The sequence below is a fragment of the Molossus molossus genome, unplaced genomic scaffold, assembly GCF_014108415.1.
Source record: "Molossus molossus isolate mMolMol1 unplaced genomic scaffold, mMolMol1.p scaffold_m16_p_5, whole genome shotgun sequence".
Lineage (NCBI taxonomy): Eukaryota > Metazoa > Chordata > Mammalia > Chiroptera > Molossidae > Molossus > Molossus molossus.
Window position 1 is genome coordinate 83,607,509 of NW_023425388.1, and position 24,317 is coordinate 83,631,825.

A 24,317-nucleotide genomic window follows, 5' to 3' on the forward strand; every position below is an offset into this window, starting at 1 on the left:
AGAGTGGAAGTGAGGGAGAGAGAAAGAAAGAGAACAAAAAACATCCATGTGAGAGAGAGACATTGATTGGTTGGCTTCTGCACAACCATGATCAGGGCTAGGGATTAAACCTGCAAGCCAGGTATGTGCCCTGATTGGGAATTAAAGCTGCAACCTTTTGGTGTATGGAATGATTCTCCAACTGAACCATCCAACCAAGGCAGTCAATCTCTTTTTTATGTAGCAAAAGAAACAAATTTTAGATAGATTAATAAAATGATAAAGGAATATATATTTCTTAGATACAATTTTCTTAATATTTATTTTACAATTTCTGTTTAAATAAACCACAACACCTTATAGATGTTTTGCACATTGATAATAGTCAATACATTTTTCATTGAAAAAAGTGGCAAAGATGCATATTTTATATGACTATACTATAAATGTGGTTGATAATTTTAAATGATTAAGTCTTTTATTTTATTTATTTATTTTTTAATCCTCACCCGGGGACATTTTTGCATTTATCTTCAGATAGAGCAGGAGGGAGAGAGGGAAGAAGAGAGAGAGAGAAACATCATTGTGAGAGAGGCACATCAAGTGGCTGCCACTCACATGACCCCACCTGGGGCTGGGGACAAACTGAAACCAAGGTACGTGCCCTTAGTGGGAACCAAACCTGGGTCTCTCTGGTCCACAGTCTGATGCTCTAACCGTTGAGCCAAACCGACCATGGTGATTTTTAAGTCTTTTAAACACTCAACTGATTTCTCAGAGTGTATCATTTGTTTTTCATCTACAGTCAAGAGTAGAGAATTATTTCACTTGCATTTTCTATTATATTATCACATCAGTGGGTAATCACTGGGTGAGTAAATGCACAAAAGCTCTTACTCCAATAATTGCCCCTTTCGAAAACTGTTTGAAGCACATGTAAAGGAAGATGCTTATGTAAGTCTTTTAAGAATTCTCCATAAAACCAAACTACTTTTCAAGTTTATTATTCCTGAACAAGTTGTTTTGCAAGAGTTTTACATACAAAAAGATTATTTGTGATGAAATAATAATTTAATGTGTTTTAAAAACAAAAGTGACTATATACATCATCTTCAAGCATTTACAGGTAATTTTAGTCAAGTAGCCTCTCCTCTGATATTAAACTATTTGTCTATATGTCTATATATAATTGTTAATAATTTGAATAATAAGATTTCTGGTTTATATGCATTTTTGTTTATATTCTGATTGATAATATCAATGAAAATTGTTATTAGAAGCACTGTGAATATAAAATATATTTTTTTAGGATTAGAAACCCTCTGAAATTTTTCAGTGTTTCCACTAGTCTTCTAATATTGGTATCTCATTTGAGAGGAACTGATTAAAATAAAACCTTATGTACCTTTCTATCTCCTTTTACTTTTTTCCTTCCTGCATGGTATCCACTTACGCCTTTTAACTTTCTTATTTATATTCTTGTATTTTACTGAAAAATAAAACAAAGATATTTGTCTAAATAAGAAAGCAATCTTTTTCTGTTGTGTTTTCTAGGTAAGTTTGTGTTTGTATCAAAGAATAGTCTGAAACTCTAGGTGCCTCCTATACCCACTGCTCCACTGAGCCTAAAGCAAGTCTGTGCAGCCAGGAGTACTGTTTTTATTACATGAGATTACCATCTTGGTGACAGTTGATTAGATGAGAAGTCACATGATCTAAGACCTTGCAATCTACAGGCCGCCCATGTTTTCTCTATCATTTGTTTCTGTGGATACCATCTGCATGTACATCCATTGCATGCCTAATAACGCATGGGGTCAGGCCATGAGAAAATGGTTTTATATCAATATGAATGCCATGTTCAGTTTAGAATATCTGAGACTGTAATATTAATAATGCTAGCTACTCAAGTAAACTATACTGAATTTCCTGATGGGCCAAAAAAATTCCACATCAGCAGTACTCATAATATAAATCAATAGAACACATCCACATCTCACATACCAAGGGAAAGTATTGCCCATTATAATGTCATTGTGTATGTGTGTGTGTATTTCTTCATTTTTTTACTTTTTATTTCTGTTACAGATGTTTCTCCTTTTCCCCCATTGACACCATCCTCCCACTCCCTCCTCACCCTGTCCCCAGCTTTGTTGTCCATGTCCATTGGTTATGCGGACATGCGTGTAAGTTCTGTGGTTTATCTCTCCCCCACTTACCTCCTCTTCTGGGGATTGTCAGTCTATACCCTACTTCCACATCTCTGGGACTACCCTGTTCTTCAGACTGTTATGTTCATTATATTTCACATATAAGTGAGATCATATGATATTTGTCTTTATCTGCTTGGCTGGTTTCACTTCAAATAATACTTCCAAGGTATCTCCATGTTGTCTCAAAGGATAAGAGATTTTTCTTTTGTATAGCTGCATAGTACTCCATTGTGCATATGTACCATTGCTTTTTTATCCATTCGTCTACTGATGGGCATTTGGGTTGGTTCTAGATATTAGCAGTAAATAGTGCTGCTATGAACATGGGGGTACATATATTCTTTCTGATTGGTGTTTCAGGCTTCTTAGGGTATATTCCTAGAAGTGGGATCACTGGGTCAAATGGCAATTCAATTTTTAATTTTTTGAGGTAACACCATAGTGTTTTCCATAGTGGCTGCACCAGTCTGCATTCCCACCAGCAGTGTACTAGAGTCCCCTTTTCTCCACACCCATGCCAACACCTGTTTTTCGATGATTTGTTGATGATGGCCATTCTGACAGGTATGAGGTGATACCTCATTGTTGTCTTAACTTGCATCTCTCTGATGATTAGTGACACTGAGCATTTCTTCATATGTGTCTTGTCCATTTGTATCTCCTGTTTGGAGAGGTGTCTATTTAGCTCCTCCGCCCATTTTTAATTGAGTTCTTTGTCTTCCTTTTGTTGAGTTTATAAGCACTCTATATATTTGGGAAACTAACCACTTATCTGATGTATCATTGGCAATTATGCTCTCCCATACACTGCCTTTCCATTTTGATGGTCATTCCTTTGCTGTGCAGAAGCTTTTGAATTTCATGTAGTCTCATGTGTTCATTTTTTTCTTTGTTTCTGTTGCCTTAGGTGATGTATCAGTGAAAATTCTGCTGCATATTGTGTCTGAAATTTTGTTGCTTACAACAAAATTTTTATGAATTCATAAGTCACATTAAAGTCACATTAAAGTCTTTTATTCATTTTGAGTTTATTCTTGTGTATAGTGTAAGTTGATGGTCTAGTTTCTTTTTTATTTTATTTTTTGCATGTAGCTGTCCAATTTCCCAACACCATTTATTAAAGAGGCTGTCTTTACTCCATTGTATACTCTTGCCATCTTTGTCAAATATTAATTGAGCATAATGTTTTGGGTCTATTTCTGGGTTCTCTGTTCTATTCTATTGATCTATGTGCCTATTCCTGTGTCAGTACTAGGCTGTTTTGATTACAGTAGCTTTGTACTATAACCTGATATCGGGTATTGTGATCCCGCCTACTTTATCCTTCTTTTTCAAGGTTGCTGTGGCTATTCAGGGTTCTTTTTTGTTCCATATAAACTTTTGAAGTATTTGTTCTAGTTCTGTGAAGTATGTCGTTGGTATTTTGATGGGAATTGCATTGAATCTATAGATTTCTTTGGGTAATATGGCCATTTTAATGATATTAATTCTTCCAATCCATGAACAAGGTATGTGCTTCTACTTTTTTATATCTTCTTCTATTTCTTTTTTTCAATGTCCTGTAGTTTTCTGCAAATAGGTCCTTTACTTCTTTGGTTAAATTTATTCCTACATATCTTAATTGTTTTGCCATGATGGTAAATGGGATAGTTTATTTTTTTAGTTATTTTTTCTGTGAGTTCGTCATTGATGTATAAGAATGCCGTCCAGGCTTCCGGTCAAGATGGCGGAGTAGGTAAACGCGGTATCGAGTCCTCCCACAACCACATCAAAGTTACAACTAAACTACAGAACAACCATCATTCAAAACCACCTGAAATCAAGCTGAATGGAAGTCCTGCAACTACGGAATTAAAGCAGCAGCCACAACCAGACTGGTAGGAGGGGCGGAGGCGCGAGGGGCGGCGGTGCGACGGGTTGGTCCCACACCCACGTGTGGCGGATAAAAATCAGGAGGCTCCCGCGGCTGGGAAGGTCCCCTGTCCCACACCAGGTGCCCCGCTCAGGGTTTCAGTGCCAGGAAGAGAAGTTCCCATAACTTCTGTCTGGAAAAACCAGCGGAAACTGAGGCTCAGGGAAGCTGAAGTGGCTGGAGCCCCGGGCAGCTCCCTAAAGGGCCTGCACACGGACTTATCGGACTCTCTCCCTCTAAGCTTGGAGGGGAGGCAGCTCCAGGGGCGCCAGAGACATACAGGGAAGAACTGAGCTGTTTGGCACTGGAGAGGGGGCTTTCTAGGGGACAAACGTGCTGTCAGAGGCCTTTGTTCCTTTGGTGAGCCCTTCCCGGGGGCGGCAGACAGTCTTCATATCTGGGACTCTAGCAACCTGGCTCACACTGGTAGCCACGCCCTGGTGACTCCCTGAGGCCCCGCCCTGCCCCCCCAACTATCAAGCCCACGCAAGCTGTTGCCACTTGCTTAACCATAGGATTGGCCTGTCTTGGATCCTTCTTCAGGTTTTTCCTAAATTCTTTCAAATGAGCAGCATCTGGTCTCAGCGAGCCCCATACCTCTCATTAAGTAATACACTGAAACAAACACAGGGAGGCAGCCAAAATGAAGAGACAAAGAAACAGGTCCCAAATGAAAGAACAGAACAAAACCCCAATAAAAGAACTAAGCAAAATGGAGATAAGCAACCTAACAGATACTGAGTTCAAAATACTGCTTATAAGGATGCTCAATGAACTTAGTGAGAACCTCAGTGAACTTAGGGAGGGCCTCAAGAGCATAAAAAAGGACCAGTTAGAAATCATGGATACACAGTTAGAATTGAAGGAGGCATTAACTGAAATAAAGAATAATTTACACAGCTTCAATAATAGCATATGTAAATCTAAATCTAAGGAGCAAACCATCAATTTGGAATATAAGGAAGCAAAAAATGCCCAATCAGAACAGCAAAAAAAAAAAAAAGAATCCAAAAAAATGAGGATAGTGTAAGGAGCCTCTGGGACAACTTCAAGCGTGCCAACATTCGCATCTTGGGGGTGCCAGAAGGAGAAGACAGAGAACAAGAAATCGAAAGCCTGTTTGAAACAATAATGCCAGAAAACTTTCCTAACTTGGTGAAGGAAACTGACATACAAGTCCAGGAAGCACAGAGAGTCCCAAATAAGATGAACCCCAAGAGGCCCACACCAACACACATCATCATCAAAATGCAAACGGTTCAAGACAAAGAGAGAATCTTAAAAGCAGCAAGAGAAAGGCAGCTATTTACCTACAAGGGAGTTCCCATTAGGCTGTCAGCTGATTTCTCAAAAGAAACTTTGCAGGCCAGAAGGGAGTGGCAAGAAATATTCAGAGTGATGAAAAGCAAGAACCTACAACCAAGATGATTCTATCCTGCAAAGCTTCATTTAGCATCGATGGACATATAAAAACTTTCCCAGACAAGAAAAAGTTAAAGGAGTTCATCACTACCAAACCATTATTATATGAAATGATGAAGGGTCTTTTTGAAGAAAAAGATAAAATGTATAAACAAAAAAAAAATGGCAAAAGAATACATATCTATCAACAATGGAATCTACAAACAAAATGAACAGGTAGAACAGAAACATTCTCATAGATACAGAGAACATTTTGTTGGTTGCCAGTTGGGAGGGGGGTTGGGGGAATGGGTGAAAAAGGTGAAGGGATTAAGAAGTACAAATTCATTGCTAGACTAACAAAGCTCAAAGGGAAAGGGGTTGGGGGGGGTGGGAAGAAATAAACCAAAGAACTTATATGCATAACCAATGGACACAGACAATAGTGTGGGAAAAGGTGGGGGGGGAGGGGGTCAATGGGGGAAAAATGTGGAACATCTGTAATACATTTTACATCCAACAATAAAGATTTAAAAAAAAAAAAAAAGAATGCCATCTATCCCTGTTGAGTTTGGCACAGCGGTTGGAGCATCAGCCTGTGGACCACAGAGTCCTGGATTCAGTTCCCACTAGGGGCACATACCAAAAAAAAAAAAAAAGAATGCTGTTGATTTCTTGATGTTAATTTTGTATCTTGCTACTTTGCCAAATTTATTTATTAAGACTAGTATATTTTCTATGTATAATATCATGTCATCTGTGAATAATAATAGTTTCACTTCCTCCTTTCCAATTTGGATCCCTTTTAATTTTTCTTCATGTCTGATTGCTATGGCTAAGACTTCCAATATTATGTTAAATAAGAGTGTCGAAAGTGGCATCCTTGCCTTGTTCCTGTTCTTAAGGGAAATGCTTTTAGTTTTTGTCTATTGTGTATAATGTTGTCTGTAGGTCTTTCATATATGACCTTTATTATGTTGAGATATGATCCCTCTATTCCCAAATTACTGAGCATTTTTATCAGAAATGGGTGCTGGATTTTGTCAAATGCTTTTTCAGCATCTAGTGATATGATCATATGGCTTTTATCTTTCATTTTGTTTATGTGGTGTATCACATTTATTGATTTGTGAACATTGTACCAGCCTTGCATCCCTGGAATGAATCCCACTTGGTCATGGTGAATACATTTTTTGATGTATTGCGGGATTTGATTTGCAAGTATTTTGGTAAGGAATTTGGCATCTATGTTCATCAGGGATATTGATCTGTAGTTTGCTTTCTTTGTAGTGTCTTTTTCTGGTTTTGGAATTAGAATTATGCCGGCCTCAGAAAACATGTTTGGAAGTCTTTCTTCTTCCTGAAATTTTAGAAATAGTTTGAGGAGAATGGGTATTAGTTCTTCTTTGAATGTTTGGTAAAACTCCCCCATGAAGCCATCCGGGCCTGGGCTTTTGTTTGTTGGGAGAGTCTTGATTACCTCTTCAATTTCCTTAGCTGTTATTGGTCTGTTCAAGTTTTCTATCTTTTCCTGGTTCAGTTTTTGGAGACTATGTGTCTCTAGAAATTTGTCAATTTCTCTTAGATTGTCCAATTTGTCGCTGTATAATTTTCATAATATTTGTTAACAATCCTTTGGATTTTTGTGGTGTCAGCTATTACTTCTCCTCTTTTATTTCTGATTTTGTGTATTTGGGTTCTCTCTCTTTGTTTTTTGGTCAGTTGAGCTAAGGGTCCATCAATCTTGTTTATCTTTTCGAAAAAACAGCTCTTTGTTTCTTTGATCCTTTGAATTGTTTTCTTGGTCTCCATGTCATTTATTTCCACTCTGATCTTTACCATTTCCTTCCTTCTACTTGCTCTGGGGTTTTCTTTTTGTTTGCTTTCTAGACCTTTAAGTTGTGAGGTAAGGTAGTCAATTAGAAATTTTTCTTGTTTCTTGAGGTAGGCCTGTAGTGCCATGAACTTCCCTCTCAAAACTGCTTTTGCTACAACCCATAGATTTTGTGTTGTGTGTTCATTTTTATTGGTTTCCAGGAAGTTTTTAATTTCCTCCTTGATCTCCATGGTAACCCATTCATTGTTCAATAACATGTTATTTAGCCTCATGTTTTCTAATGTCTTTGCATGTTCTTGTTGCAATTAATTTCTAGTTTTATGCCATTGTGATCTGAGAAGATGCTTGATATGATTTCAGTCTTCTTGAACTTGTAGAGACTTAGTTTGTGCCCTAACATGTGGTCTATCTTTGAGAATGTCCCATGTGCACTTGACGAGAATATGAATTCTGCACTTTAGGAGTGTAATTCTCTGTAGATATCTATTAAATGCATTTAATCTAGTGCTTCATTTAGAGTCTCCATTTCCTTGTTAATTTTTTGTGTAGAGGATCTATCCAGTGGTGTCTGCAGGGTGTTGAAATCCCATGCTATGATTGTATTGCTCTCGATTTCTCCTTGGAAGTCCTCCAGAAGATTTTTAATATATTTTGGTGCTCCTATATTGGGTGCATATATGTTTACCAAGGTTATATCTTCCTGGTAAATAGACCCTTTCAATATTATGTAGTTGCCTTCTTCGTTTCTAGTTATGGCCTTCATTTTTAAATTTAATTTATCAGATATGAGTATTTCTATCCCAGTATTTTTTTCCTTTCCATTTGCTTGTAAGATTTTTTTTATTCATCCCTTCACTTTCAACCATTGTGAGTCTTTTGTTGTGAGGTGGGTCTCTTGTAAACAACATATACGTGAGTCCTGCTTTCTTATCCAGTCAGCTACACTGTGTCTTTTTATCAGAGCATTCAGACCATTTACATTTAAGGTGATTATTGATATGTCTTTATTTATTGACATTTTTGTTTAGTGTGGTTCTATTTTTCTTCCTATTTGTTCTACTAATTACAGCAGTCCTTTTAACATTTCTTGCAGTGCTGGTTTGGTGCGAATATATTCCCTTAGCCTTTTTTGTTTTGTCTGGGAAGTTCTTTATTTGACCTATTTTGAATGATAGCCTTGCTGAATAGAGTAGTCTTGGATTCAAATCCTTGTTTTTCATGACCTTGATTACTTCATTTCCTCTGGCCTGTAGTGTTTCTGTTGAGAAGTCAGCTGTGAGTCTTATGGCGATTCCTGTGCTGGTAACCTGTTGCTTATCTCTTACTGCCTTTAGGATTCTTTTTTGTATTTAATTTTTGGCATTTTAATTACTATGTGTCTTGGTGTGGGCCTGTTTGGTTTCTTCTTACTTGGGGCTCTCTGTGCTTTTTGAACTTGAATGCCTTCTTTCTGCACCAAGTTAGGAAAGTTTTCTTTCACTATTTCTTCAAATATATTCTCTAACCCTTGCTCACTTTCTTCTTCATCGGGGACTTCTATGATGTGAATATTATTACGTTTCCAGTTGTACCACAGATTTCTTAAGCTATCTTCTTGTTTTTTAATTGTTTTTTACTTTTTGGTTTTCTGATTGGTTGATTTTTCTATACTGTCTTCTAATTCATTGACCTGTTCTCAACTTTTTCTACTCTGCTGGTTAGTTCTTCCAATGTGTTCTTTATTTCTGCTATGTCATTCTTCATTTCTAATTCATTGGTTTTCAATGTTTCTATATCTTTACACATAGTGTTGATGTCCTTACTCATGCTGTTGAGCTTACTCAAGATCATGGCTTTGAATTCTACCTCTGATAACTTGCTTAACTGCATTTCATTTATCTCATCTTTGATAGAGTTCTCTTGTTCTTTCATTTGGGATTTGTTTCTTTGTTTCACCATTTTGGCTATCTCAGTGGGTTTTGGAGTCTGCCAAATTTTCCCTGTGGGTGTGGTGTTCTGCTATATTTGGCTCCCTCTACTGGGTTTGGTTGAGTGTGGGAGGGCCCATGTTAAACCCCACTCTTAAGCCTTACTTTCCTGGGTAGATTTGCAAGCCCCGGAAAGGTTCAGTCATCCTCTAGCTTGTTGCCTGGAGGCTATTAGTCTCAGTTACTCAGGACCTTGGAATGCAGCCCTCTGGTGTTCAGTGTAAGAGGATTTCCAGAGTGTGGGATGGATGCTGGTTGTTAATGAGCCTCAATTTGCATTTCTTTGACTCACCTGGAAGTGGCTGAATCTCTAAGGGAGGGGCTCCTCTTTCTCTCCACAGCTCCAGGAAGGAGCAAGCTGTCTCCCCGTTCTTTGTGGCTATGACTTAGCAAAAACTCTGAGCACCCTCCAAATCTTGGGTTTCCCCACAGAGTTCTAGTCCAGTCTGCCCTCCCTCTTCCTGAGCCCAAGGTGAGTGACTGTAGCCAATCTAGTGCTCTATCCTGGTCCTCTGCACTGTGGATCAGGCTTGGGCTTTTAACCCTGAGGGCGCTGCTCACAGCTAAGACCTCTGCTGTGTTTGGGCTCCCAGCCTGCCACCCTCTGTGCCTCCGCAGATCCTACCAGTGTCCCTGGTTATATGGTCCTTTTCTGCTGCTTTTCTATTGATTTTTTTTTTTATGATTTGTCTTTATTTTAGTTGCAATTCCTTTTTGGTCCTGGGATATCATCTGTGTAGCTTTCATTCACTCCACCGCCATTTTTTCTCCTCCAAAGTACTCGTGTGTGTGTATTTCTGATAGCAGTAGAGATAATGGACATTTGACATGTAGGAAATACATTGTTATGAGCATTAGAATTCATCACAATTAGAATATTAGAGATTCCTTAATGTACTGAGAAGCCTCAGTTCTTTTTGTAGCTATGTCATATGTAAATTTTGGAGATGAACCTGAAAAGGTAAGTTGAAACAAAGTTTGGAGAAGTTCTGAATGGCTAACTGGGGATTTGGGGCTTTGTTCAAACTGCAGTAGGACTCACACATTTTTGAGTGGAGTGACTTGATAAGAGCTGAAATAGGTTTGAATGTATAATCTAATATATGGACATGCACACAGAATATTAAACAATATAATTAATGAACTAAAGAACCATGATACATTAACCACACTATAAAATATGAGAAAAAGACAAATTATGTGATAAATTAAAAATAAATCTACCACCGCACACCATCCCCAAACCAATAAAACCATTGGTTTTAATTCCACCATTAAAAACAAAATAACAACAACAGAAAACTGCCCCATCAATGGAAGACTGGCTATCTGATTTCATTGGAACATTTTATTGGATTGAGATAAAATCATAGCAGTTCAACAGAAACACTGTAGGATATTTTAATTTATACCAATATGTTAAATATCAACTAGCATTCTAGCTATAGAGAAGAGAATAAAAATCTACAATTTGCTGCTGTGTTGCTTTCTCACTGATGCAAGGTTTAGAGAAAAGTATTAAAATCTCTGAATACTGAACACTAGTGAGACATTCAGGAGGATCATTTCTTTCCTTAGTATACTTGGGAATAAAGTTGCATCTTACATGGGAAAATCTGTCCTATAAATTTCTTCCTCTCTATTATGCTAAAAGGAAAAATAAAAGGCCTGAGTTATAGTCAAATCAAGAATAAAAGGATATTTTCTCCCCCCACTACTTTCCTACTTCCACGATCTTTGTAAATGCCCCCAGCTCCCAATAAGCAAAAGTTTCTTAGAATTCCAGGCCCAACGGAGAGCAGACTTGTAAAGGAATAGGATCCTCTAGTCAAATTTCTTTATTTTTCACAAGTGAGGAGTGTTAGTATTACACCACACAGAATTAACAGAGGCAGTTCCTTATTCCCTTCAATGCTCATTTTAACATCTCTGTATTCAACAAACCTCCACCTGGGAAGAAGAGACACCATTAATTATCAGAGTTCAAGAGTCTGTTGCAGTCATTAGGCTCAGAATTTGTGTTGTGAGAAACTGTGAAACAAGTCAGTTGCAGCAAATGCCAGAAGTTGGGATAAAGACACTGAGCACTGGTGGAGTAAGAGAGTATTAGAGGAGGGCCAGACTGCTCTGAGGCAGAGTAGGGATAAGAAAGCATCTGACTGGCCTGGGTAAGAAAGACTTTATGCCCAAGAGTAAAATACAGGGTGCCCCCCCAAAAAAATGTACACAGGGTGTCTGTAGATTCTATTACATTTAAAAAATGAAATGTATTTTAATAAACATTGGCTTTATAATTATTCAAAGTTGTTTATTCATTTTTTGGGGACACCATATATAATGCAATGTTTAAAACTTACTGCTCTGATAAGAAACCACTAAGCCTTCGGTAGTAAACTTGTATAAACCAAAGAGCTACCCACAGACAGCATACTTTTCCTTTTATCTGAGTAAATCTCACTCCATTACTACACCACAAGTATCTCTCAGAGGAAACCTTTGCAACTCAAAGGAGCTGAGTCATAAATTATCAGATTTATCAGAAATTTTCAGTTTTACTGTCCTGTACCAAGAACAGATTTTGCTGCATGTTCTGCTGTGTCTAAGGCAGTGAAAAGTACAAGCTCATAATTCTTGTTTGTCATCTTCATACTTGGAAGCTTTTATGTCCTGCTTATGTCACTGGAAAAAAACACCGTGCCAACCGTTGGCATTTCCAGGGTTTCTAGTTGTGTTCATGAGCTTTAGCCACCTCACTCACAGAGTATGTGCACCTCTCCTCCCACAGAGGCAGCATATCGGGTAGAAACCTAACGGGACTAGGGTGCTACTGGGTAGCTTGGCCACTTTTCAAGAGAACTCTTTTTATTCCTATAATAAGATGATAAAAACAAAGAAATAAACTGTTTTCTTAGCAACATTACATACATAGTCAGATGAAATTCTGATTTTTAACTTCAAGTTCTAGATCAATTTTATTGTCAAAGAAATATCAGAATCATTTGCCTGAAAAATCTGACTACATTTGACAAAAACGTTGTAGAAAGCTAATTGGATATGTTTTAGGATAAGGGTATGTGAAATTAGACAACAATGGGTCGGGGCCACCTGTCACTACTTGAACCTATTTAGAAGAGACAAGGTTGAATCATATATGAACGTTTATTCCAATATTGCTGGCACTATGGGAGAGCAGCAGGTCACCCTGTAAAAATCTGCCCCCCCCCCCCCCCCCCCCCCCCCCCGCTGCTTTTAAAAGGTAGAGACAAAGTCTACGTGAGAAAAGGCAGTTAGGCGAAAAAAGGAGGGGGGGTGAAGTGGTCACAGGTGATTATAATCACAGGCTGGGGGATTCCAAAAGCTTCTGGCAAGGGCAGGAATGTGGGCTGGGGGTTGCAAAAGGTGGTTTCAGTACTCCAATAACCCATGAGTCACCTCCAGGGTTCCTCCCAGGGTTCCACTGCTCCGATAACCAGGTCATTAATCTTTCCATGACGTCAGGTAGTCCCCCTTGTTCTCAGATCGGGGAATGGAACGCATTTCTGAGGTAAACTCCGGAGGCCTAGCCTCTCAGCCAGGTCAGAATGGGCTTTTCTTTCATCAGAACAAGGCAATCATTATTAATATTTCTTGCAACTATGGCTAGTGCCCCACTATGATTAGTTTTATATTCTATTATTCTCTCCCACTCCTTTCAGAAGGAAAGTCCTAATGATTTTGATCTTTTTTCTAAGAGCCATAGGAAGTTAAATATTTATGAGTTTAAGAGGAGTTATAGCTGTTTGGCTTTTTATACAGATGACATTGGCTCAAATGTAGAGAATGGTGGGAGAAGATTACAAGATACACCTAGATTATTTAAAGGTTATGTCAGTATTCCAGGCAGGAGACGAAGATTTTTTTAATCTGGAGAGAAGTAGATGGTTTCAGCAGACATTAAAGAGATACAAACTGTGATTTTGATAATGGTTTTGACACAGTTTTGTGGGTGGAAGGAGGTGGAGAACTCAGCATCAAAGACAACTCTCAGGTTTATTTCTTTTAAAATGGAGTAGATGGTAATGACGTTAATGGAAAATAGGAAGACAGGATGAGGTCCAGATTTAGTGATAGTGTTTGATGAGATACTAAATTTGGTTTTGGATATGTTGAATTTGATGAATCATTGAGATGGCTGGAAAGTGGCAACATCAAGAGTAATGAGATAAAGGAAATGAACGTCCTAAAATTTTCTCAGAAGCAGTTTGTCAAGTTGCCCTCACAGTGAACCCTAATGACACAAATTGTGGTTCTAATTGTTACAGTTGGGTGAGTCTGGGGTGATTGCTGATTAACTCACAATGCCCAGTAGAACAAGTAGAACAACTTTGCCTTCATCCTACAGGGAATCCACTGGAAACTTTCATTGAGGGAATTCCAAGGTTCTTTTTACTTTTCTATGTATGAATAGATTTGACAGACTACATCTAAATATATATGTTCCTGCAGCTGAGGTTTCCAAGGAAAATCTCTGCATGAGGAAACACTGCTTGATTGTGCAACTTCTACTTTTCTTCCTAGAGGGTTTGAAGAGGGGACGCAGCTGTGGATGTGGGAGCAGTGGGCAATTTAAAACGATGCCTCTGCCCTAGTGGCGAGTACAGTAGAAGAAAAACATTTTCTTTGAAAACCCAACGTCTTTACTTCAAAAATCAACCATTTTCTCAATCTCCCAAAGACTTCGAAGAACTGAGTGAGGACATCAAGATCTGTCTAATTTTAATTATTTATAGTTTTCCAGTTTGCCTATTTGATAATAAAATGTCCAGGTAAGAAATGAAAATCCTGGCAACCCTGAGATTTTCTGTTCATCTTCTTGATGTCTGTCATAAATACTAGATGTTTTACTGTTGAGGAGACATGCATTATTAGATTTGTTTTTAATAGTAAATTTGGAATAATAAAAGAATGAGACAAATGAAAAAAAAATAATGACTCAAAAGTTTCAGAGATTATTTTATATTATAGAAAAATTTCTTTGTCATGGTATGACAACTAAACTATGCTTAATTTATTCATGGGATCATGAAAAGATGAACTAAAGTCACCAATGATAATTTTCTTCGGCTCTTTAAGATGTATGGTGAGATGTGTGTGTGTGTGTGCACGTGTGTGCGTATCTTAAGGAAAAAGATTCCAAATGCCTAATGACCCTTGACCTAACTATGAAAATGAGAGGTATCAATCATGGGTTTAAAGATGGCAACAAAGCTAGAATAGGACAAAACCTCCACTTTGAAAACAAAATGATTGCCCTCAGTGTCCACAGGCCAATTCTCAGCAGAGACATATCAATCAGGTTTCTTGTGTTGTGTTTCCAGAGCTCCTTGTGGGTATATATATATAGAACACTAAAAGATAATTTTTTAAAGCTTATTTTTCTTGTTCTATTTTCAGTGAACATGAGAAATGACATAATTCTCCCTAATGTTGAACTATTAAGAAAAAGATTGCCTTTGGACCTATTTTAAAATTAAACAGATCCAGTTTTGGTAAATAGATAATTTATAAATCACAAGTATGTATATAAAATTGTGTTATTTACTTTTTTTGAGAAACAACTAAACTTACACACCAAATTATGGCTGTAGTTTCTCCTATGTAATCTAAAATTCTCTGCATTCACCTCCAAACATCTTGTGATTTCTTCATTTGCATTTACTTTTAGAAAAAAAAAAATGTATTTCATAGAACAAAATCAAATTATTTAAACAGCACAAAATTGACAAAAATTATATAATATTTGCTAATATGCCCCAAAAGAATAGCACTTAAATATGAAGAAATCTATAAAACAATTATTGTACTTGTATACTTAGCTTTATTTATTTATAAAATACCTTTGTCTATTCAAAAAAATAGACAGGCCCTGGCCGGTTTGGCTCAGCGGTTAGAGCATCAGCCTGCGGTCCAGTGAGACCTGGGTTCGGTTCCCACTAAGGGCACGTACCTCAGTTGCAGTTTGTCCCTGGCCCTGGTTGGGTCGTGCGGATGGCAGTCACTCAATGTGTCCCTTTCACATGGATGTCTCTCACTCTCTCTTTCTCTCTTCCTCCCCCTCCCTCCCACTCTATCTGAACAAAAAATGGAAAAAATGTCCTCGGGTAAGGATTTAAAAAAAAAACAACAATAGGCAGAAAGAAAAAAATCACTCTCAATCATTGAAGTCAGATATCACTGAAAATATATGCTACAGAATTCAAAAATATTCTGAACTTAAAATATACTTTTACCAAAAAATTTAATTGTAATTAATCCTGTATTTTCATTAAAATTTTTATTTCTACCCACTAAATACAATAACATTGTATTCTTGTTTCTCTTTTTTTTCTAACTATTAACAATTTTAAGACTATCCTTAAATATTTCTTTGTACATACAAATATATATAATTGTATAAATAGGATAAATAAAATATATTGTGTTTTTATCAGAAAAACTTTTGGAGCTATTTATCTCTCTTCTTCTTTCCTTCATTCTTTTATGTACACAATAAGTATTAAGCCCTGGCCGGTTTGGCTCAGCGGTTAGAGCGTCGGCCTGCGGTCCCGAGAGACCCGGGTTCGGTTCCCGCTAAGGGCATGTACCTCGGTTGCAGTTTGTCCCCGGCTCTGGTCAGTCGTGTAGGTGGCAGCCACTCGATGTGTCCCTTCACGTCGATGTTTCTCTCTCTCTCTGTTCCTCTCTCCCCCTCCTACTCTACTTGAACAAAAAATGGAAAAATGTCCTCGGGTGAGGATAAAAAAAAATAAAATAAAATAAAAAATAAGTATTAACCAGGAATCTATCATTTTATACAATCTTTCCATGTTTATATGCAAATATATATGTACATATATTCATAGATATACAGAGAATTTTACGACTTTGTTTTATGTTGGTTTAATATGATGATTTCATATACATTTCTCTGCATCTTATTTCTCTTGCTTTCCTAACAATTGTGAAAATTTCTTTGAGTCAACTGGAAGAAAAAGAACTCACTTGGAATTGTTCAACTATTGCAGCATCCTGATTGGTTTTCATATTATTTCTAGTTTTTTGCCACATGAACACCACACTGCAGTAGATTTTTCTCCCCATGAAGTGCTATAGAATGGATTGTAGATGTAGCTTGCTGGGTTGAAGAGTATATTTCTTTTTAAGAAACACTGCCACCCTGGCCGGTTTGGCTCAGCGGTTAGAGCATCGGCCTGTGGTCCAGAGAGACCCGGGTCACGTACCTCGGTTGCAGTTTGTCCCCGGCCCTGGTTGGTCGTGCGGGTGGCGACCACTCGATGTGTCCCTTTCACATCGATGTTTCTCTCTCTCTCCCTTCCTCTCTCTCCCTCCCACTCTACCTGAACAAAAAAAAATGGAAAAATGTCCTCGGGTGAGGATGTTAAAAAAAAAAAAAAAAGAAAAGAAACACTGCCAAATTGTTTTTAAAAGGCTTAATAATTTACATTACACCAATTAAGTGTGAGATTAGACTTTTCCAAATTTCCATAAGCAGTAAAATTTGCAAATCTGAGGAGTGAAAATGTATGTCTTATTGTTATTTTATTTGCATATCCTGAGCACTGGGGAAGGTGAGCATCTTTTCCTACATTTATTAATTGTGTTAACATATTTTTCTGTGACCTATTCATTCAATTTCATTTTTATTTTTCTATTGAATTATTTGACTTTTCTTATCCATTTGTAATATTGACATATATGTGATAGATATTAATACTTTACCTATCATATTTACTATACATATTTCTTCCAAAGTTTTATGCATTTTTTACTTTATTGGAGATTTGATACATATTCCATTTTCTTGCAATTAAAAATTAGATTAAATATACCTATATTCTTTGTAATTTATGAGTTTCTTATACTAGTCAAAAATCTTTGTAATATATTTAAATTATATTTATTTCATGAAATTTTTTAGAATGTAGAATGTTTTAATTGCTTGTTGATAAAATTTTTAGTTTTAAGTCCTTGATCTGGAAGCTTTTTAAAAATAGACATAGGAAAGGGAGTCATTTGTACTTTTCTTCTAGACAGAAAAACAAATATAGCCATACTATTGATTGAATAAATCATCATTTTTCTCAATGCAGTCATCCACGTAATATATTAAATTCCAGTATATTCTTGAATCTGTTTTTGGAGCCTTTATTTGGTTTCACTATTATATTTTCTTGTTTCCATGCCATATACTCTCTTGAATAGTTTTATGTTTTAACACCATTGTACACTTGACTTCTTACTGTTTCTATTTTCCTTATCTCTTCAAAATAATTTTATTTTACATGGATTTTATGCTCATGCTACTACACTAAAAAGTGATTAGGATTCTGCCCTGGCCGGTTTGGTTCAGAGGTTAGAGCGTCGGCCTGCGGTCCTGAGAGACCCGGGTTCGGTTCCCGCTAAGGGCACATACCTCGGTTGCAGTTTGTCCCCGGCCCTGGTCAGTTGTGCAGGTGGCAGCCACTGATGTGTTCCTTTCACGTCGATGTTTCTCTCTCTCTCTCTTCCTCTCTCTCCCTCCCACTCTACCTGAACAAAAAATGGAAAAAATGTCCTCGGGTGAGGATAAAAAAAAAAAAAAGTGATTAGGATTCTAATCGAAATGAATTTAAACTCTACTGACATATTTATAATACTTTTTATCTAAGAACACATTTTTCTGTCTATTTCTTCAGAAAATATATAATGCCTTCTAGTTAGTTTTTACAATTTTCTTCACATTGGTCTTAAATATTTTAAAAATTATTTCAATGTATTTTAAAGTGTTACGGCTAATAAAATGGGCACATTTTTCTTTTATTTCTCTTTCTTGTTGGTTATTGTTTGCATAGAAAAATCTAGTGATTATTTACATAGTCATCCTCCATCTGATATTTATTAAAATCATAGTGTTATTTGTTTAATTATAACAATATAATATCAGTAAGAAATATAAATTTATCTTCTACAAGTTTTATATTTTATATCTTTATTATATTATTATGTTTTATTTAATATCTTAGCTGTATTACAATTACAATGATCAGAGTGAGCATTTCAATCTGTTCTTAACTTGGAGAGATATGCTGTATTATTTAGAATGTGTGCCATAATTTTGATAACTAATCTAAATATTAGCTAATCCATATTTTAAAAGCTTAATTTGGTTTCTATTTTCAAATATTTCTAAAATTAGAAGATGATTATTAAATTGCAATCAGTTTTCCAAATTAACAAAAAGGCCAACTTCTCTTACCTTTTAGGACCAGTTTCCCAAATACTTATTGTTTGTAAGTAACTTTTCATGAAGTGTAAAGGTAAATGTTCTGATTAAAGGGGAAACAAACAAGGAAGATGCATTTTTCTCAAGTAAAATGTTATTTTTATGGTATTTTATAACTGGGTTCTTCACTTATTCTTTCCTCGCAGTGCTCAGCCTGAATGAACGTGATGGAGTTAAACAAAACACAGGTGACTGAGTTTGTTCTGACGGGACTTACAGATCTTCCAGGGCTGCAGGTGCCCCTGTTCCTGCTGTTCTTGGGCATCTATCTAACCACTATGGTGGGCAACCTTGGACTCATTTTTCTCATCTGGAAGGATCCCCATCTACACACCCCTATGTACTTACTTCTTGGCAGTTTAGCCTTTGCAGATACCTGTTCTTCATCTTCCGTGACTCCCAAGATGCTAATTAATTTTTTATCTAAGAATCATATGATATCCCTGGTTGAGTGTATCATCCAATTTTATACTTTTGCTTCCAGTGCAAATACAGAATGTTTTCTCCTGGTAGTGATGGCCTATGATCGCTATGTAGCCATATGTAACCCCTTGCTTTATTCAGTAGTGATGTCCAATATCTTCTGCATTCAATTATTAGGTGTTTCATATATTATTGGGTTTCTCCATCCCATGATGCATGTCGGTTTATTATTTAGATTAACTTTCTGCAAGTCCAATGTAATCCATTATTTCTACTGTGAAATTTTACAACTATTTAAGATTTCCTGTACTGACCCTAGAGTTAATATGCTCCTGATTTTTATATTTTCAGTGTTTATACAACTTTTCACTTTTATGAGCATCATAGTCTCTTACAGCCGCGTTCTCTTTGTCATCCTAAAAACAAAGTCTGAAAAGGGCAGAAGCAAAGCTTTTTCCACATGCAGTGCCCACCTGCTTTCTGTTTCCTTGTTCTACGGCACTCTGTTCTTCATGTATGTGCGTCCTGGGTCTGGCCACATCGAAAGTCAGGATAAACTGTATTCTTTATTTTATACGATCATAATTCCCCTGTTAAATCCTTTTATTTACAGCCTGAGGAATAAAGATGTTATAGGTGCCTTGAGGAGAATGATAAATAAATAAACAATTTAAAGGAAATTTTCAAACTTTGCACAATACAAGGCATCGGAGTTATGAAAATCAGCCCTGACTTTAAAGTTTAAACAGAGGGCTAGTGTCTATAGTAGTTTATGTGCTGTGATGGTGCAAGTCAGCTCCAATAGATTTTTGTTTCAGTGGAAGAGCTTTTACAACTAAACTCTTTATTAAACATAGAACATAATTTTTAAAATTAAGCATTTAAAATATATAATTTTTGACTCTTTGTCAATTCCCTATAAATTAGACACCGTAGTCTATAATTTTACTGTTGCAGAAATTTGCATGTTTCTTTGTTTGAGGCTGGTGTGACTGAGCCAAGACAATTGTCCAGAGCTTGCATATCAAAATTCTTGTTGTTTCTCAACTGTCTGAGACTCAGGTTAAGTGACTTCTTTGAGGAAACTGTCCCTGAAGATAAAACTTTCTTTGTAGTGAAGATTTTTTTAGTGTAGAATATAAAATATTGGCAGATTTTATTGAGAATAACAAAATTGGAAAAATAAAGTAGACTATTGAATAAAAGTATTCGATGTATATGAATATATATATGAAATATATTGCAAATACTTGAAAATGCAAAGTGCCTTATATCAGGGAAAATATAGGCAATCAATATTGGTATTCAAGAATTTCCAGATTTGGGAATTTTTCAGGGTATATCCTCTCAAATATTTGAAGTCTATTATATTTATCTTTACATGTTTATAAAGCAGAAACCCATAAATTTGCATAGTTATCACTTTGCTTATAATCTCTTACATGTTTGTGATTATTTAAGCAGAAATAACCTACTTGTGCAATTACATGATGTACCACATGTTAATTCGAGTGCCACTGGAATGTTTCTCACATCTGAAATGATTGCAAAAATCTTCAATGTAATATATTTTTTTCATTGACTGCTTTTTATTTATTTATGTTTTAATCTTTTTTCTTTATTGATTTCTAGAGCGAGGGAGGAAGAGGGAGAGAGAGATAGAAACATTGATGAGAGAGAACATCGATTGGCCGCCTCCTGCATGCCCCCCAATGGGGATCAGGCCTACAACCTGGGCATAAGCCCTGACCGGGAATCAAACCAGCAACCTCTTGGTGCATGAGTCGATGCTCAATCACTGAGTCACACTGGCCAGGCTCATTGACTTCTTTTTAAAAAAAAATGTGTAGTGACTTTCTTTGTTGGCCATATCCTAAATGTAAAGAAATTCTAAAGTGGTGAAAGTATAATTTGTTTGAAATTGTAATAACTTTGGCTATCCATGGCTGTTGCAAAATCTTCAGCAATACCAGGCTGAGCAGTAAGGAAGAACTGAAAGGAAAAAAAAAAAAAAGAACTGAAAGGAAGAATCATGTATACAGAAAACCTGATGTATGTGTGGTAGGCAGTTAGACAGGCATGAGCAGAGCAAGGACAATGGGTCAGGTACAGAAGGTCTCCAGGGTGGAAAGCCCTGGGTGCCTAGCAAAGAGCAAAACTGGGAAAACAAAGACCTTGCCCCCCAGAGTAACCTTTCCTCCCTAGCGTTATCACTGCTCATGCAATTTAGACCCCCTGACCTTTCATATCCCTGGTCATGTGGTTCGGACCCTCTCCTGACCTTTCATCCCCTAGCATGTCACTAGTTATGTGGTAGACCCCCTCGAAGGAGGAACAAGGGAATGAAGAGTGGCTTCAGGACCACTCCCTTAAGCATTAACCCCTAAGGATAACATCTAGGCCTCAGGTGGGTTTCAGCTCCAGGTTGAGAAAAGCAGCAAACCAGACAAGCAGTGCCATGGCTGACATCAGGACCAGCTGCATCGACTAATGACCCCTGGCACCAGCCAATCAGTAGAGACCATGACCCTAAACTGACACACATGGAAAGCTGATGAATATTCTATTGGGATCCTCTCCTGAGACCTCCAGATAAATACCCTCAAGACACAGAACCCAGTGTGGCTCTTTCTATGTAGCACGCTGATGCCTTTCCCTATCTCCTTTCCCAGAAAGTGTCTTCATTGCCTCTTTTTTTCTCCCAAGTTCCAAGGCCCCTTCTTTGGCCTCTGTAACTTGTTTCCTGAGCCCACTTCTACAGCTCTCTTTTTCTATCTTTGTGACTTTCTAAATAAACTTTTGCTTGTATTTGAGTTTTAGCTTGAATTCTTTCTCAGTCAGAACTCAAATACCAAGGCTGCTGAACTGAGGTCCAGTCACTGGTAACATTCTGGTGCCATTTTGTGCCAACATATGGACATAACAGGTATTCAAGGTAGGACTATGCAAGGCTGGAGACTGCAGCACAACACTGTACTGTACACACTGAAGCCAACTGAATTCAAAATGTATTTTAATCAAATCAGGTAAGAATGGCCCTTGTCATACAATAGGAGGAACTAAACAGAAATATCTTTGGTACTGATGGAGATCCAAGTTCCAATCCATCCATGCTTCTGCAAGTTCATCTCTTCAACCAGGCAAAGGAAAATGGTTTAGGTTGTGAAGAAGGACACTATTACTTAAAACACAAGAGCTGTGAAGCCATGTAATATTAAAACTCTTTTGAAAATTACAAAGATTGTAGAATTTTTCTTTTAAGAGTATTTAAGAGAGAATCTACTATTGGAGGGGACCTATAGAGCATTTACCACTTCTAAACTGGTGATTCTAGAATGGGCAAGTCAGGTTCACTCAGTCTAAACTAGAGTTCATCAAGCCATCTCCTAGAAACAATGGGGGTCACCTACAGTATGCTAACCACAAAGAGAATATGCTCCTGGCACAGTGTTCCAGACTACAGGGGTAAAGAGATCTACTGGCCTCCAGACAGAAAGACTAGATTATTAACAAGGAAAAGTAAGTACAGTGACATCTGACTTCCCATCTGTTGCACTGAAAATACAAAAACAGTAGAACAATATTTATCGACTACTGATAGAAAAATAATGGGATATATGAGTACTGTTGAGACAAAGTGTATGCAGAGGGATTGTGAATAACCATGCAAGCTGTGTGCAATGCTAAACTCAGGAACACTATTCATGACCCAATATTGTGTGGCTGGCTGCCAGTGTATAAGAGACCATAAACACTGGACTCATCGATGATAATAATGTTAGTGGAAACTGTATTATAAGTATTTATTTAGATTTTAAACACTACAAAATAAATTAAATAACATTCATCTCTCTTTTAGGGGAATTTTGGCCAATATCAGGGACTCTCTTCCAGTTAAGAGGCCCTATGTTACCTGCCATGTAGCACAAATTGTATGCTATGACTCACTTTTGAGATACTGCTTTCCACTTTTCTAATCCCATAAAAACAAATTTTTTCATTTCTTCGGTTACTTCTGAACAGACCACACTTTTAGTTTTTTGAGAATGGGTTGTGTGAGGGATATTTTGACCCACTGTAATAGCTAGTGTCGAATGGCTCATTCATTGTGAATCACAGATTATATTGCTCATTGATTCCTGTAGAGTCCCTGTCACAGATACTGTTGGTGCCTGCCCATATCTTCTCTAACTATACATCTGCATATGAGGACTTTCACTGTTGAAAGGAGCTATTCTACCCCCTCACTTAAGGCATACATACTATTAAGATCTTGGAAGTGAATGCTATTCATAAAATCTACCCCCGACCATTTATCAACCAATGACAATGAGAGTTGGTGAATAAATACTTAGAAGTTTTTGCCCTTTGGTTGATATAAATTTGAAGTTCATGCTCTATACTGGCTCATGCTGTTTTCAAAAAAGATTAAGCTTGGTTGCCCACAGTTGTAACTTGTTTCATGAATTACCCTTTATTGGCTATATTCCCTTTCCTGACCCTCTTTCTCATTTTCTCACTCATCAAATATTCACAAATAAATTACTTGCACTCAAATCATATCATGTCTCAGGGTCTGGCAGAATATAAATTGAGATACCCCTGTTCCCCTAAAGTAGAATTGAATGTTTGATACAGGAACTAGGCATACCTCTACCATCTTATTTCAACATGACACAGTTATTACTTGTACAGAAATATTAATGGTTGGAGGCCTCTCACTACTTTGAAAACAATCTATTTATCCACATGTTATTTAGATTCAAGTGGAATTTTAAAGTGGTTCATTCTCCTATCTCAAACCTTTAAGAGTTGGTGCCCTACAATGCACAAAAATACACATTGCCAAAGTTGAAAGTCAATGTCCATTTAACTTGGTATCTTAAATACAGACTTCAGCTACTTAAAATAATTTTAGATTTTCATAATTCAGTATATCTCATTTCAGTTATTAAAACTAGACTGTCCATATGTCTTGATGGTTATAAATTTAGAGTTTGTAATGACCTGTGGAACAACATAGATTTCTCCTACATGTCCAAGTGCACCATGGCCAGTAGCTTGTCCTAAAGGGAATAATTGGGTATTATCATGGGAATTTTAGTTTTTCACTCCTTTCTCTTCTGGAAAAAGCACAGGGTTGTATAATTGGTTGAGTCTTATGTTCAAAGAAATTAATATAAACAATACTTTCCTGAGTTTGGGAAATGAAGCCTCCAAAGTGAATCTGTGTGTGAAGAATCGCTATGTAGCCTGTTACTGTCATTCCTGTGCTACTGTATAT

General features: G+C 37.0%; 1 protein-coding gene across 1 annotated transcript; it reads left to right on the plus strand.

The window, feature by feature from the left end:
• The first annotated feature begins 18,768 nt into the window (after positions 1-18,768).
• LOC118617655 (olfactory receptor 5AC1-like) lies at positions 18,769-19,698 on the plus strand. Its single transcript, XM_036243647.1, has one exon. The coding sequence runs from the start codon at positions 18,769-18,771 to the stop codon at positions 19,696-19,698; it is 930 nt and encodes a 309-aa protein (XP_036099540.1).
• The last annotated feature ends 4,619 nt before the right edge of the window (positions 19,699-24,317 follow it).

What these genes read in the sequence shown, in the direction of transcription:
- LOC118617655 (XM_036243647.1), top strand. Translation starts at nt 18,769, where the DNA reads ATGAACGTGATGGAGTTAAACAAAACACAGGTGACTGAGTTTGTTCTG.